The sequence below is a fragment of the Myotis nattereri genome (assembly GCF_964212035.1).
Source record: "Myotis nattereri genome assembly, chromosome: 12".
NCBI lineage: Eukaryota > Metazoa > Chordata > Mammalia > Chiroptera > Vespertilionidae > Myotis > Myotis nattereri.
In genome coordinates, this window is record NC_138087.1 from 23,651,858 (window position 1) to 23,667,032 (window position 15,175).

General features: G+C 39.6%; 1 protein-coding gene across 3 annotated transcripts in view; it reads right to left on the bottom strand.

Annotated features, from left to right (window-relative positions):
• Positions 1–15,175, bottom strand: part of ADAMTSL1 (ADAMTS like 1) — a gene marked incomplete at both ends in the record, with an annotated part of 891,527 nt that overhangs the window by 359,475 nt on the left and 516,877 nt on the right. For all 3 annotated transcript variants that reach the window (XM_081104271.1, XM_081104273.1, XM_081104272.1), the window contains one exon: positions 1,513–1,640. In XM_081104271.1, the coding sequence (XP_080960397.1) occupies positions 1,513–1,640 (128 nt within the window). The remainder of the gene's footprint in view (positions 1–1,512; positions 1,641–15,175) is intronic.

Below are 15,175 nucleotides of genomic sequence, written 5' to 3' on the forward strand. Positions count from 1 at the left end.
ATCTGGTTTGATATGAAGCTGGCCTCTAAAGAAGATAAACAAACTTGGCTACAACCCAATAGACCCACCTACCGTGCAGACCCAAACATCAGAACTGCTAAATGCCAGAATAGCTCTGGTTTCCGTCAAGATATCCCCTTTGGCCATTTTTTCCAGGGTATATCATTTCCACTGGACCTGTGTCTAGAACCAAAATGGTCTGTAGTTATCATTGGATCCAGTGAAGAAACATCTGTTGAGCTCCTGACATCTGTCAGACCCTGTGCAGGTCTGGGGAATATAAAAGGAATAAGAGTAGACCCCGATTTTCAAGAAATTCTCACTCTTGTTAGAATAAGTTGACGTTTTCCTGAACTTACATCTCACCACTTTCTGCTGTTTATGAAAAGTCTAGAAGAATCAGAGGTGTATGTTTTTTCCTTATTCTGTTTCATGCTTTATGATATGTAATAATTTTGACCAAACCTTTTGCTTCCACATATAACACTTTTTACTGTGGAATAAAATCTTTCTTTGAAAAATATTACCAGGGTACGTACTTTATAGTTTACAGTTTGGAGAAAAATCTACTCACAGACCACACAACTCAAGAAGTGGCTACGAATTATTATTGTAAGTAAAGACTTTCCATTGCAACACCTTGGGCCTTTTCTTTTCAGTTGAGAAGCCATTAACCACTCTCACTTCCACCTTCATCATTACTCTCACTATGCATGCCCTGATTCCTGCTGCTTATATATTCTTCCAAATCTTCTTATAGTCAAAATCCATTAATATGAATGACCTTAGGAAAGGTCATTCCAACATCTAAAAAACTAAACCAATATACCATTCATTTGCAAAGGATTCCAATCCTTTGGCCATTCCAATATCTAAAAAACTAAACAAATATACCATTCATTTGCAAAGGATTTGGTAACATTGGAATCCAACATACACTTTATTCATGTTCATATTGTTGCTACTACTGTCACTATGATTAAAACAGCAAAAAGTATAACATAATAGAGAGCTAAAGGTACTAGATCCATTTCTATTAAGTTCTCCTTCTAGTTCTAACCTAAAAACATTAACAAAATTTGCTTGGTAAATGGGATAAATTGTGTATTGCTTATTGTATGAGTACATAGAATACTTAGCTGAAGATAGACAAATTTAATTATTTGTACATTCCTTTGTCTGGATTTGTTTGCAACAAAATGCTCTGCATAACCCCAACCACAGGTTTCGAACCTGTTACCTCTGGGCCCAGGGTGGGTATAGGACAGTGATGGCGAACCTATGACACACGTGTTAGAGGTGACACGCGAACTGATTTTTTGGTTGATTTTTCTTTGTTAAATGGCATTTAAATATATAAAATAAATATCAAAAATATAAGTCTTTGTTTTACTATGGTTGCAAAGATCAAAAAATTTCTGTATGTGACACGGCACCAGAGTTAAGTTAGGGTTTTTCAAAATGCTGACACGCCGAGCTCAAAAGGTTCACCATCACTGGTTTAGGACTTACTTGCTGCTGAGACAGCGTCTTAATGAGTAGGAGGCGCCCCCACCGCAGGTGCGTGAACACTCGCTCCATGAGCCCCAGGCATCCCACAGGCTGTCCCTGTCCTCCTCGGAGCGTGTTGTCCTGGAGCTCTGTGGGAAACAAGAGGATGGTCAGTCTCATGTCTCCAATGAACCTTGAAACACATGACTTAAAACGCTGGTGGCCTGTATGTCTGTACAGGGTGGGCTTTCTGGGGATGAAAGCATGCATCAGCTTCTTTCTCACGTAATAATGTATATATATTAGGGGAGAAGAATATTTCAGCTTAGAGACCCTAGGTAATGACTAATAGAGTAAATGGAAAAGGGGGCCAAAAAGAAGAATCTGGGTTAGTGGGAGGTAAATTGCAATAAAGTCACAATTTTGGCCAGAGGTTATGAGTCTCCTTTTCATCTCTTTGTGAAGAGAGAAGCTGCTCTCAGGGAGGCTTCTGCTCTGAGAAACTGGATATGTGCATACCAGCACGGCTTTCCAGAACAACTGTTTATGCAACTGACAGTTGTTGTTGTTTTTTTAAAGAAGCAATGTTATTCTCAGTTTTCAGATTTGTTCATGAAAGTAACTGCATGGAGTGACTTTAGCAGAGACTGACTTTAGATAGATCGACACACTTGTTACTGACAAGCTTCCTCATGAAAACTGCATCTGCTGTCAGGAAAGTCGTTACGTACAGGCCTCATGTTGTGCTTCACGTTTCATACACAGAAGAATCAAGGATAAAATCTGCGCCATGGTTAATAGAACAGGCTCTGGAGTTAAAACTGTATGGTTTGGATACGGATTCTGGTTTTTACTGTGTGTCCTTGAACCTCCTTACGCTTCAACTTCTCTTTCTATAAAATGGTGATAATGTTATAACTACACTACCTCCCATGCATGCACACACACACACACACACACACACACACACCCTACAGGAGGATTAGCTAAATGAACTTAGCCTAGGACTAGTTCCAGAGTAGAGCAATCATAAATATTACCATTTTATAAATTGAGAATATGTCATATATGTATTTACATAGTTATGTTAGTCTTCTGGGTTATAATAACAAAATATTAGCCTGGGTAGCTTAAAAACAACAGAAAATAATTTTCTCACAGTTTTGGGAGATAAAAGCCCAAGATGAGGGTGCCAACATGGATAGTCCCTGGTGAGAGCTCTCTCTGTGGGTTGTAGATGGCTGACTTCTCACTGTGCGCTCACACGATCTCCACTTTGTGTTAGCATGGAGAGAGTGTGAGCAAACTCACCAGTGTCTCCTCTGATAAGGGCACTAATCCCATCATGAGGGCCCCACTCTTATGACCTCAGCTAACCCTAATTACCACCCATAGAACCCATCTCCAAATATTATTGTATTGAGACTTCAACATATGAGGGGGTGGGGCAGGACTCAATTCAATCCATAGCAACAGTTCTACAAATAGCTAATGTAAATTGTGGCCAAATCATTTTACTGAATAAACCAAATGTGATATCTAAACATTAAAGGTGGTATCTGCTCATGTCAATCAGAGACATACGTAGGATAAATATTAAAATTTCAAATCCATATTTGTAAACACCAAAACCATTAAGAAAATGTGCATGTCAAGCAATATGGCAATTTCATGTTCCGTTTTCTCCCTGAAGAGAGAGCATAGGCAGTGTGGAATACTGGGAAAGCATGGGACAGGGAGCGACAGAAGAGTAACTGCTCACAAAGCACTTGAAAACTTGACATGATGTAAGCCAACAACATCACCAGCACATAGTAGGCTCATAAATGGTAGCTCTTATTAGCATGTTTAAATTACTTTCTCATGCCCTACCTAGTCATACTTAGGGTTATGTTATCCAAGCAGGAGGGGCCTCTGGAAAAGCAAAGAATATCCTCTCCTCCCCAGAAAACTAAATCAGTTGCTGTGAGGCTCAGGTGCCAAGTTGATGACTTCTTGTAAGTTTTAAACCTGGTACAAATTCAGCCAGAAACATGGCCTTAGGGTTCTGTATCAAGGGTTGGTTAATTGGCATGTGCTTTATTTAGATTATTAAGTCATTTCCAGGGCAGTGGGGTAGATAGTGGTTGAGAGCAGGGAGTGTAGGCCTGCTCAGCCTGGGGTGGAATACTGCTCCAGAGAATCCTAACTGAGATCTCTTTATGATTCAGTTATTTCTAAATCATAAGATGGGGATAATAAAGATACCCACATCACTGAAACATTATGAGGACTAAAATAGTTAATATGTACTTATATACATATATGCATAACCTATGGACACAGACAATAGTGCCTTAAAGGCCTGAGGTGGGGCAGGAGCCAGGTGGGGGAGGATAATGGGGCAAAATGGGGGACATCTGTAATACTCTCAATAATAAAGGCACATTTAAAAAATATATGAAAAGCACATAAAGTGGAAGCAATCCAAATATCTATGGGTATATGAATGAATAAATTTGGTATAAACATATACTAGGATATTATTTAGCCTTAAAAAGGAAGGAGACTCTGCCACATGCTATAACATGACTGAAGTTTTGTGGACATTATGCTAAGTGAAAATAAGCCCAACACAAAAGGACAAATATGATATGATTTCACTTATAAGAGGTACCTAGAGCAGTCAAATTCATAGAGACAGAAATTAGAATGGTGGTTGCTAGGGGCTGGAGAAAGGGAGGAAAGGAGATGGATCCAGAGTTTCAGTTTGAGAAGATGAAAATAATTCTGGAGCTAGGAGGTCTTGATGTTTGCACGGTAATGTGAATGTACTTTATGCCACTGAACTATACACAAATGGTCAAACTGGTAAATTTCATGTTATGCTTATTATACCAAAATAAAAAAGCAAATACATACATATATTTTAAAAATCTCATAGGGACTAAAGAATAAACACTGTATAAGCAATAGATGCTATTATTATTTAACATTACTTATTAACATCATTTATAAACATATTTGGGCTCGGAAAAACCTAAAAGGTATACTGAGAAGGTACACGTGTTTTTCTTCTTTTTTTCTGAGTTCAGTTGAGACACTGTACTCTTAAGGGATCATCTCTGAAAATCCTGACTTTCCCACAGCAGAGCCTCCCGGAGACCTGCCACGTTGTTTGGCCTGGAAATCTGACCTGCCAGGAGTTTGAGGTGGCATAGAATGGGTAGCAGAAACACACTGGTTATTGCAAAGCCTGTCCTTTCCTAAAGGAAGTATTTATTGAGGTTTAGGATTAATAAAATCAGTCTCTAATCATGGCAATGTGGGGTACTCTGTTTCCAAAGCTTAATTAAGTAGTGAGGCAAAGAAAGCTTTTGGCCATTGAAGTATACCAAGCCTCTTCTACATACACCCATTAAATCATTCCTCAGATATTAAAAAAGTTTGTGTTGCATCTCCTGACTCTCCTGTTGCTTGCTCTGTGTTATTGGAAGATGGCTCTGTTGAGAGAGTACTTGCCTGATCAGTAACTATTTGTGTGACAAACAGCTTATATAATCCAGTTTCCTTCATTTTATTAAAATTAAATATGACTGAGATAAAAACCAACATCACACATGCTAGGATTCAGGAAATAATTAAAATGACCAAAATGAGTGATACTGTCCAATTACTACAACTGCAAAAAAAAAACAACCAAAAACAAAAAAAACAACCCAAAAAACAACCAATACATAAAACAATCCACATGAGACATTCCCATGTGAACTCCATTCCCATGTGAGATAAGAACACCAGAATGCCAAATCTTGGGGAGGTTTCTCTTTGGCTGCTCTGTGGATAAGATATTTAGGAAATAATGTAGAATTGAGATTTTGGTTTTCTAGAGAAACAAATTGTTTCATACTCTGTGTGGAAGTTGCTTGATCTTTTTCATGTGCCTTGTTTAAAGAGTACTAAGGTGAGATCTCACTGCCTAAACATCTTCCCTCATCACAAGACAAGTTTCAGCACAACTAGACATACCCAGTGCACACATTTCTCGGAAAGAGATTGCACGGTATCCCAGAAGCTGGTCATGGGCCTATTTCTTAAGCTGAAACAAATGATTCATTTCAACTGAATCCATGTTCAATGTTAGAAAATATCAAGTGATTTTCTTCATCTTTCACTGTGCTAGCTTTTTACATCTATAATCCAAAATGGCATTTCAGCAATGCCTTGCAGGTCATTTAAGACCTAAAAGAATTTGCTTATTACAGTTTTGAAGAGGGCCTTCCACAGACACAATATCTGTGCCTGCTTCAGGTGGGACCTGTGCTTATTTCTCTTATTTTGGACTGTGCTGTCCTCTTCATTCCACAGTAGCAGTTTTAAAAAGTAAAAATTTTGAATTGCATCTAGCAAGAGAAACTGAAGCAGAGGGAAATAAGCAATAGATCATGAGTTGCCTAAAAGCAATGATGATTTCTTTTGAGCTTAAAATTCTAAGGTTTTCTAACACACCACAGTTATTCAATTTCAAAAATGTCTAGCTATTTCTAAATCTTTGGTGCCACATGATGACCTTTGAATGTACTAGTACTGATGATGACTTTTAAATCAACTACTTGTTAAAAACTCATCAATCCACTCCCCATTTCCATCTATCATAGCTCCTGGTCAGTTAAGTGGCTCTACACCTCAGTCAATGCCAACTGCATGCAATGTACAGGCATGCCTCATTTTATGGTGCTCTGCTTTATTGCACGCCACAGGCGTATTTTTGCAAGTGGAAGACAAAACCCTTCACACACAAAAAGATTATGACTTGCTTTATTGCCATACACTCTTTATTGCGGTGGCCTGGAGTGGAACCAGCAATATCTCCAAGGCATGCCTACAGATTGTGGCCATAGACCGTTATATACCACCTAGGAATATCAGGAGAAAATTAAAAGAGCTCTAAATCCATCAACCTCAGAATGGTGTCATTTCCTCGCCATTACTGGCTTATCTAAATGTGGTTTTCAGCTGATAGTTTTGTGGTTGATTTCAGGGCCAAATGTAGCAACCAAGTCTCAGGTGATCAGCTTCAAGCCTGACAGCTACAAGTAGTTAAACACTGAGTAATCACATGAAGCAATAGCTTCTCTGCATCACCCTGCCCAGCAGACACTTAACCTTACAATGACCTCCCCTGAACCACTTTATCCAGAAACCGCTTTCCCTGGGACCTGGACAGGTTATCAAGGACTTATGAAAGATGTTGTAGGATGAAGCACAAATTAGCAATAAAAAGACTCTAGAGTTATATCTGCTCCCCCACACACATACACAGAGCTCTTGGAAAATATATTTTCCAAATGTTATAACAAGAGGTCAGGATACATGGAACTAAATGAAAACGAAAGTAGGTGCTGAGGAAATGGATGATAGATTTTGTAAAATTGAAATCATACAACAGATGAAGTTCTATTATAAGCAAAGTGTTTTTCAGACATCGACAGATCCTCAAAGGTAGCAAAATGCGTTACGGGAAGAGGCAAAGAACGGTTCTTACTGTTTCAAGATCAGCAAGAAGGCACTTGAGTCCCTGGCTTTTCTCTCCTCCCAGACAGACAGCATTCAGCGTAAGCCATCTGGAGCTGTGTATGTGATGGTAGAAAATGGATGTCACACACCTCTAAATTAAAACGAGGGGCGAGCCCTCCAGTGATGAGAGAACCGTGTTTCCTGTGGTGTGCCCATGCAAAGTGGAGAAATCTATACCCAGAAACATCCTGTCCATGGACCAAGCTTTGGAAATGAATTTGCAGATGCCATTTTTAGCTCCCCTACACATCAGGTCTCTATAAATCTTATCTAATCCTTGGCTTCTATAACAACGTGGAATACTGGTTCTGCCGCCAACTGTACGTGGTAGGGGTTGTGATTCCCTGCTCCTGAGAGCTTACAGACGTTAAGCAGTAACTGGGCTCTTGTAAAAGTCCATTAGCTTTTTGATGTACTTTCTTAAAGAGCAGAGTGTGTGGATACTGAGGCATGAGCCTTCCCAGATATGTGCTGCTGGCTTTGCTGAGGAAATTCGGATCATCTGGTTCTTATCACAGCTGCACTGCTGGGGAATATGATGAACTGCCAGTGACACAGCGCACGGTCTTTCAGAGGCCACTGCCTGAAGCTGTCCCTTGCTACTGAGGAGAAAAGTCAATCCCGTAACACGGTGTAAGAGCTATCTGGGCACAGAAGGCCTTTTGGGTACCTGTCTTCCTTTTCCTTTCACTGTGTGTGTGTACACACACACACACACACACACACACACACACAACCCTTTCACATTCCTGTTAGGGCACCTACGTTGCACCGAAGCCTGAAGGATTGGTGATGAGGGAAAAATGCCGGGATTTACTCAGTATCTATGTGCCAGGAAGTATGCCAGAATTTACACAAATGATCATATTTAATACTCACAATGAGCCATGCCAAGTTAGAAATCTCCCCCCCACGCCCCGACTTTACAAATAAGAGAATTGCGGCTCACAGAAGTTGAACCACCTGCATCATGGTGCAGGAGAAAGAGCACAGACTTGGGAGTCAGACAGACTTGACTAGTCGTATTCTAGTGAACTTGACTTAGGCACATCGTCCAATCTCTTTGAGTCAGTTTCTTCATCTGTAAAATGGCAACATTGATGCTTCTCTTACCATGATGATTATGAAGGTTAACCGAGAGAACGTATATAAAGCATATGTGGTAGTTTCTGGCATGTTAGTGTTAATTATTTTCTCTCTCTACTCACGTTGCAAGTGCACACACATACACATATGTACACACACACCACCACCTGTCACATAGCTAGTACCTGGTGAAAACATATTTTATATGCATATCTGACATATATGAAGGTTATCTGACATAACCTTCTGTGCTGTCTAGCTTGAAATTTTGACCTTCCTTTGCATTTTAAACAGTATTTATCAGTGCATGGTTTTTTTTTAATAGAACAACAACCAATGTTACTAATTTTCTTTTAAAAAACTACTTTGTCCTCAGAATTCTTTCCCAACCTAGTAATAACAACTTGGAAATGGAATTGAGACAGCTTCATAACATTTTAGAAAACAAAAACCTGACTCTGATCAATGTCAAATGCTTCAGTAAGATTTTCATTTCAGAATGATGATAAATTGATTTTTTTGCATTCTATCCAAGGGCAAGGCTGGATTATGGCTCATCTGGAAAAGTGCTGAGAAACGTCTGGGCAATTTTGGAGAGCTCCACCAGAATACAATTTCACAGCCAGTTGAATTAAAATCAATAATTGCTAATGTAAGCAAAGATTAGTATTCAGGAAATTTGCAACTGGTTGTGGAATATTTTGAGTCAGCTTATCTCAGGGAAAGGCATGGTAAAATATTCTATCACTGTCTGTATTACTTTAAAAGCATACTCTTAACAAGAGTATACATACTCTGCTTTATTGTAATACTAATAGGATATTAATAGAAATATTACCATGCATTTTTTCTGATAGAAATTTCAAACTCTAAGTTTGGATGAAAACATATATACATACATACATACTTGTGGGGGTACATCTTATAGACTATCTATCTATCTATCTACCTATCTATTTATCTTAGAAGATTTAGCCATTTTATACTGTCATTAAATAGCCATTAAATAGCCTGTCAGCCTGGTTTTCCTTTTCTAGTATAATCATTTGCTTGATAATAACAATAACAGCCAAACTCGTATACCTAGGGGCTGCTCAATTAGAAAGCTGAAAGCAGTAATTCCATTTCTTTTACAAAGGAAAATTGTGCAATAGGAGAATTGTATCCTGTAGAAATTGCAATAATTTTAAAAATCATTTATCCTAAGTTAGCTCCTACTATCTCAATATTTTGCCTAATCTGCAGTCATTTGATGTCACACCCATGCATTATTAATGTGCAAGGTTTAGTACAGAGTAAATGAAACTTATAACAAGACTTTGTAGCTCTCCAGGATTATCGTTGCATGTAACAAATATCTTCCTAATTAGATTGCGACTGTGAGGAAAGGGATGATACTTTCTACTTTTGAGCTCCCTATAGCTGCTTTCTCATGAATATTCATGTCTAATTGAAATAACTCCTTTGCATGTCATTTAAAAGAAAGTGAAGAAATTTGGACAAATACAGGAGTAGGGCATAGTTGTGAGTATGCCACGGAGTTTATTCTTATATTATTATTTATTAATTATTGTGTTATTTTCCATATGAACTATAAACCTACTTTTGCCCAACCCTGCATATAGTAGATGGTGAAATGCTTTGAAGTTTGTTTGTCATTTGTTTCTCAAAAGCATATATAGGGCATGGAATATACATGGGCATCTGGTAGGGTGGGGGAGGCAAAAAGAGAGAGAAAGAGAGGGGGGGAGAGAGAGAGAGAGAGAGAGAGAGAGAGAGAGAGAGAGAGAGAGAGAGAGAGAGAGAGAGATTGAGAGAGAGGCCAGGGGAGGGAGAGAGATCTAGTTATTTATAATTTGCAAGTAGTTTCAAGTTCTGGGACTTTCTTCTTTTCTCCAGTTCTAATCTGTATCACCACCCCCCTCTTTCTTACTAGGATATCAATTTTGTCAAAAAGCAATAGTTCTCTCAATTACCGTATCTCTGTCTCTTCCATAGATAACATTTCCCTGTAGTTTTAACCTGTAGCTGTAGCTGTAAGCAACAGCTTGACAAACCTGAAACCGTTTTCCAGGTTTTGAAGTTAGGCAGGAAATCATTTTGAGGACCTATTCTGGTCCCAATTCTTTCCCATCATCAATGTGAAGCAAACCTTCAAGAGTCCCAGTAACCCAGCAGCACCATGCTTGTCTAGTGTAGACTCACGCTGATAATCAACAGATTTCCTTAGCGTCTATACCCTGCTAAATGCTCTGGGGCAGAAAGCCTTGTAAGAAAGGCACGAAAGGCAACCAGAAAGTTGACTTGCTGCTTTGAAATGATGGTCTCCCATCCAGGTTTACCATTTTGAACAGCTTCCTCTTGGATTCTTGGTGCCTGCTAGTGATTGCCTATCAACTCCAGAGCTCACTACCCCAAAGCACTCTCCTTCTCAGCTTTTAGAGGGACCGGTTTGTTGCTTTCTCATGAATATTAAGGTCTAATACGTCAGTGCTTATGTTTCTGCTTCTGCTTACTCCCCTGAGTCCATCCTGGTGCAGCAATGCTGATTAGAGGATTTATAATTTAATGGGGAAGAGAAATAAAATATTTGACTGTTCAATATCCTCTCTCTTTAATCAGACACCAAGTCTTATCAACTCCATTTTGAAATGCTTCTCTCTTCCATTCCCATCCTCTCCATCCTTATTTTCACTGCCTTAATTCTGGTTCTAGGATTTCATGCCTGGAATTTTGCAGAATAGACTTTCCATCTGATTTTTTGACCTCCAGCCTCTCCTCCTACCAGTTTGTTCTCCACATTGCTGCCAGTTATCTTTCTAGAATACAGAGCTAAACTGTCCACTCCCTAACAGACTCTCCATGGTTCCACTCCCTATAGCTGGTAGCATCTAGTAATGGATTCCAGATGGACTGCGAGGACTCAGAAACTGTATGCAACATTTGGGCGTATGTGTGTTATCATATTTCTGAAAAGAGGAGTCATAACTTTCGTCAGATTCTCCAAAAAAGGTTAAGAATTATGGAGTAGAGGATGATGTCCAAATTATTAGTGTGGCATAAACACCCTTCCTAACCAGCCCTGAAATTAACGTTCTAGATTCATTTCTGCTGCTCCCGACCACTCGTGTCCTCTACACTCCAGTGACGGGGTACTGCTCAGCAAAAGAGCCTGCGTGGGGGCCTCTGATATTCTGTTCCTGACCCTGCTGTTGCCTAGATTTCCTTCCTCTCCATCTTCCTCACATCTTTTTACTGCCTTTGACTTGTGTACTCCTGCTCCTGCTTTAAGATGCAGCTGCAAAGTCATCTCCTGCTTACTTTGAACTAGGACTTTATATACATGCTGTTTTATAATTTGACAGCCACTGTACTGAAGTTACTTGTTTACACATCTATCCGAGGCATGGACTGTGAGTTTCTTGGGGGCCGTGACAAAGATGTACTCAGGGCCTTGTAGAACACCGGGTGTGTAATCAGTCTCAGTGCATAGTCACCGAATGAATAATTAACACAAGGCAGGAGGCTCGGGCAAGTTGTAGTTTAATTCATAACGGCTGTCAGCTTTCACTCTCAAGAGTTCATATGCATTCAGATTCTCTAAAGACAGAAAGGGAATAAATATACCTATATCTATATCTCTATATATATTGATACAGATATATATATATAGATACATATATATAGATATAGATATATAGATATAGATATATAAGCTGCAGATAAGCAGGGAATGGAAGAGAAAAAATTAATCAGATCCATCAGATCACAAGATCAGATTTCTGCTGATTCACGTCTTTTTATTCCAGCTTTAAATTTGCCGAACTGTTTAAAGCTGAAAAATGATTATTAACCTGTCACATCTTGCCTTAATCTAGCCTAACCCAAGTCCTAGATGTCTATCTGCCAAAGAGCCCTCATCACTGAGTAAACAATAGTCAGTTCTTCTGCAATACTTGGAAAGCATGATTTGTGGAGATGAGTGTGCTGTGATTAGGAGGGAATGAAGATAGGTGGGTAAGGGAGCTTGACTTAAAGGCATAGACTGCTACCAATAAAAAAGCGATGAATATTATCAAATCATATTTCCATGGATGAAAAAATAAGTACAGAAAGATAATCACAGACCACAGAAAACTTTAATGTTGCGCAGAAGTAATCAGGAAAAAATGACTTGATAGAAACAAGTTCTGATACAGGTTTTAAAGTACGGGTTCTGGACTGGCGAGAATATATTTTCATTAGATCCCATGTGAAAATAAATCTAAAAAATCAAATCATAGTGCTCTGATGTTTAAAAGAAATTAATAGAGGCAAAATATTGACATGAGCTGGAAGATAGGGTCTATGCGATGGTTAGCCCTTACACCCTTGATGGCTAAAGTGGGCTTGATACAGAGATCATTGTTCAACAAATGTTTAGTGTTTAACCTATTCTTTTGTGAGCACTTTTACTTTTAAAATGTTTCATTAAGTGGACATGCATAATATTAATGGCGAAAACTTCTAAACAGGGACACAGGCTGGGGATTCAGACTCGGCCATCATGGGATTTTAGGCCACTGAGTTCCCTGTAGCTCACCTCTACAAGAAGGAATTTTGGCCTGATCTTTTCCAAAGACATCCCTAGTCATAAAAAGTCTATGATTCTAAATTACCCTATCTCATGAAAGCATATTAACATATCAATTTCTAACCTGCAAAATGAAACATGAACGTTTGCTTGATTTAACTCATAGGGTTGCCATACCGATTAATTTAAAAAGAAAAGTGCTAAAATATGAAAGGGTTGACCTATACAATTGCTAAGTGAAATTCAAGTAGAGATGATCCTATTGCTTCAGCTCTAAGAATTGTTTAATTAAAAATTAATTCCAGAAGTAAAGAATCTCTATTGGGACTCTTTTTCTTTCTTCTTTTTTGAAAAAAAAAAATATTTTCATTGATTTCAGAGAGGAAGGGAGAGGGAGAGAGAGATAGAAACATCAATGATGAGAGAGAATTACTGATTGGCTGCCTCCTGCACACCCCCTACTGGGGATTGAGCCCACAATCCAGGCATGTGTCCTTGACCAGAATCGAACCTGGGACCCCTCTTCAGTCCCCAGGCTGACGCTCTATCCACTGAGCCAAACCGGCTAGGGCAGGACTCTTTTTCTTTACTAATACAATTGCCAGCATCCAGGAGCTCTGTCAAATCCTACCTAGGGACTTCTGAATAAAAAACGAAATGCTAAATTATACTCTGTACTTTTTATTGGTAAGTGTGTACTATTTAAATATTTGAAAAATGGCAAATACTTGTAAGCAAAAGTTTATCAAGAGATAAATAAAAGTTCACTTTATATGATTGTTTTCAACTTCTATATTCGCTTATTTTTCTATCCTATGTTAAGGAAGAATGTTTTTATCTTCTTATGATGTTTATACTAATAGGTATATCAGTAATTTTCATGACATAATTTCTTTTTTTTTTAAACCCTCATCTGAGAATATGTTTTTATTGATTTTTAGAGAGAGAGAATGGGACAGTAAGAGAGAGAGAGACATCAATGTGAGAGAGAAACACCGATCAGTTGCCTCCCTTATATAGGTAGGTGGTCTGTCCAGTAATTGAAACCACAACCTTTTGGTGTATGGGACCGATAACCAATTATCTAACCCAGTTATTACAGGGAAGGAAAAATATTATAGGCATGCCTTTGGAAACTTTGGCAGGGAGCTGCAGTTTAACACTCCCCAGGAAGCCAACAGTCCTGTCCCAGCACATCGCTGGAGTAAGGGACTGGACAGGGAGAGAATAGACACATGCCCAGTAAAGTCTGGGTAAAAGAGGAAAGGTACTTGTGTGTCAGTCACATCTGGGAACCAGTCACTGGCCAGAAGAGGTATGGCCATTGCAAGCATGGAAGATTTGGAATATTTAAGCTCCTAAAGCAGGGATGGGGAACCCTTTTTCTGCCAAGGGTCATTTGGATATTTATAACATAATTTGTGGGCCATACAAAATTATCAACTTAAAAATTAGCCTATATACGTGGTCAAACATTTAATTAACGCACCCCTGGTGCCTTAGCAGGGCTGGACCAAATGATTTCATGGGCCTTATAAGACCTGTGGCCTGGATGTTCCCCACCCTGTCCTAAAGAAAGGTGTTCCCTCTCTTGTGCTCTTTGCTCCTTCCTGGCTAGTGGAGCTCTCATGCTCCTGCATTTGCCCACGTGGCTCACAGCCATGTGGAACCCGCACAATGGACTGCAACTAGCCTGATGCTGTACCAGACCAGCTCCACCATGCAAGGGAGACTTTGGATGCTGGCTTGCTTCTAGCTCTAGTAAATCCCCAGCTGCACATTTTCTAGGACTGGATGAAGGGAAATGGAACGTTTGAAATGCAGAGATGTAATTCCATGCAAATAAAAATCACTCATACTCTCTTTCGAGTCTCAGAAAATTCTTCTTGAGATATCATAAGGACCTGACCCCCAGCACTCAGTGGGGAAAGGGATACCTCACTTCCACCAAGATCAGGATGATGCTCCCACCAACTGAACTACCTGACTAGGGCCATGACATAATTTCTTTTGTACCAAAACAGAAACTCTGCTATTAGGGTTCTTATAAAACTTACTAGTGGCCCAGTGCACAAAATCAGTGTACATTAAAAGGGAATTAATTAGAGGAAATGTTTTAATATTGCTATTTGCCCTTTCTCTATAATAGAAGTGTCAGAGATGAAAGAAAATTAGTAAAATGTATATGAAAATATCCCTCCTGTCAGAGTCTGGGGTGCACTGCGGGACCCAGAGTCAAGTCTCTGCCCACCCGTGTGCATCTCGAAATGGCGGAGACCAGACATGGCCAGCCCCATCCCCATTGGGCGAGACCCAGACCCGGCCAGCCCCACCCCTGTCAAGCCCCACTGGGCAGGGAGCACAGCCTCAGGTTCCCCATCCCAACACTGGGCAGTGGGCGCGGCCTCAGGTCCCCTGCCCCAGCTGGCGCCACGCAGCCTCAGGTCCCTGTTGATCGGTGGTTATGGC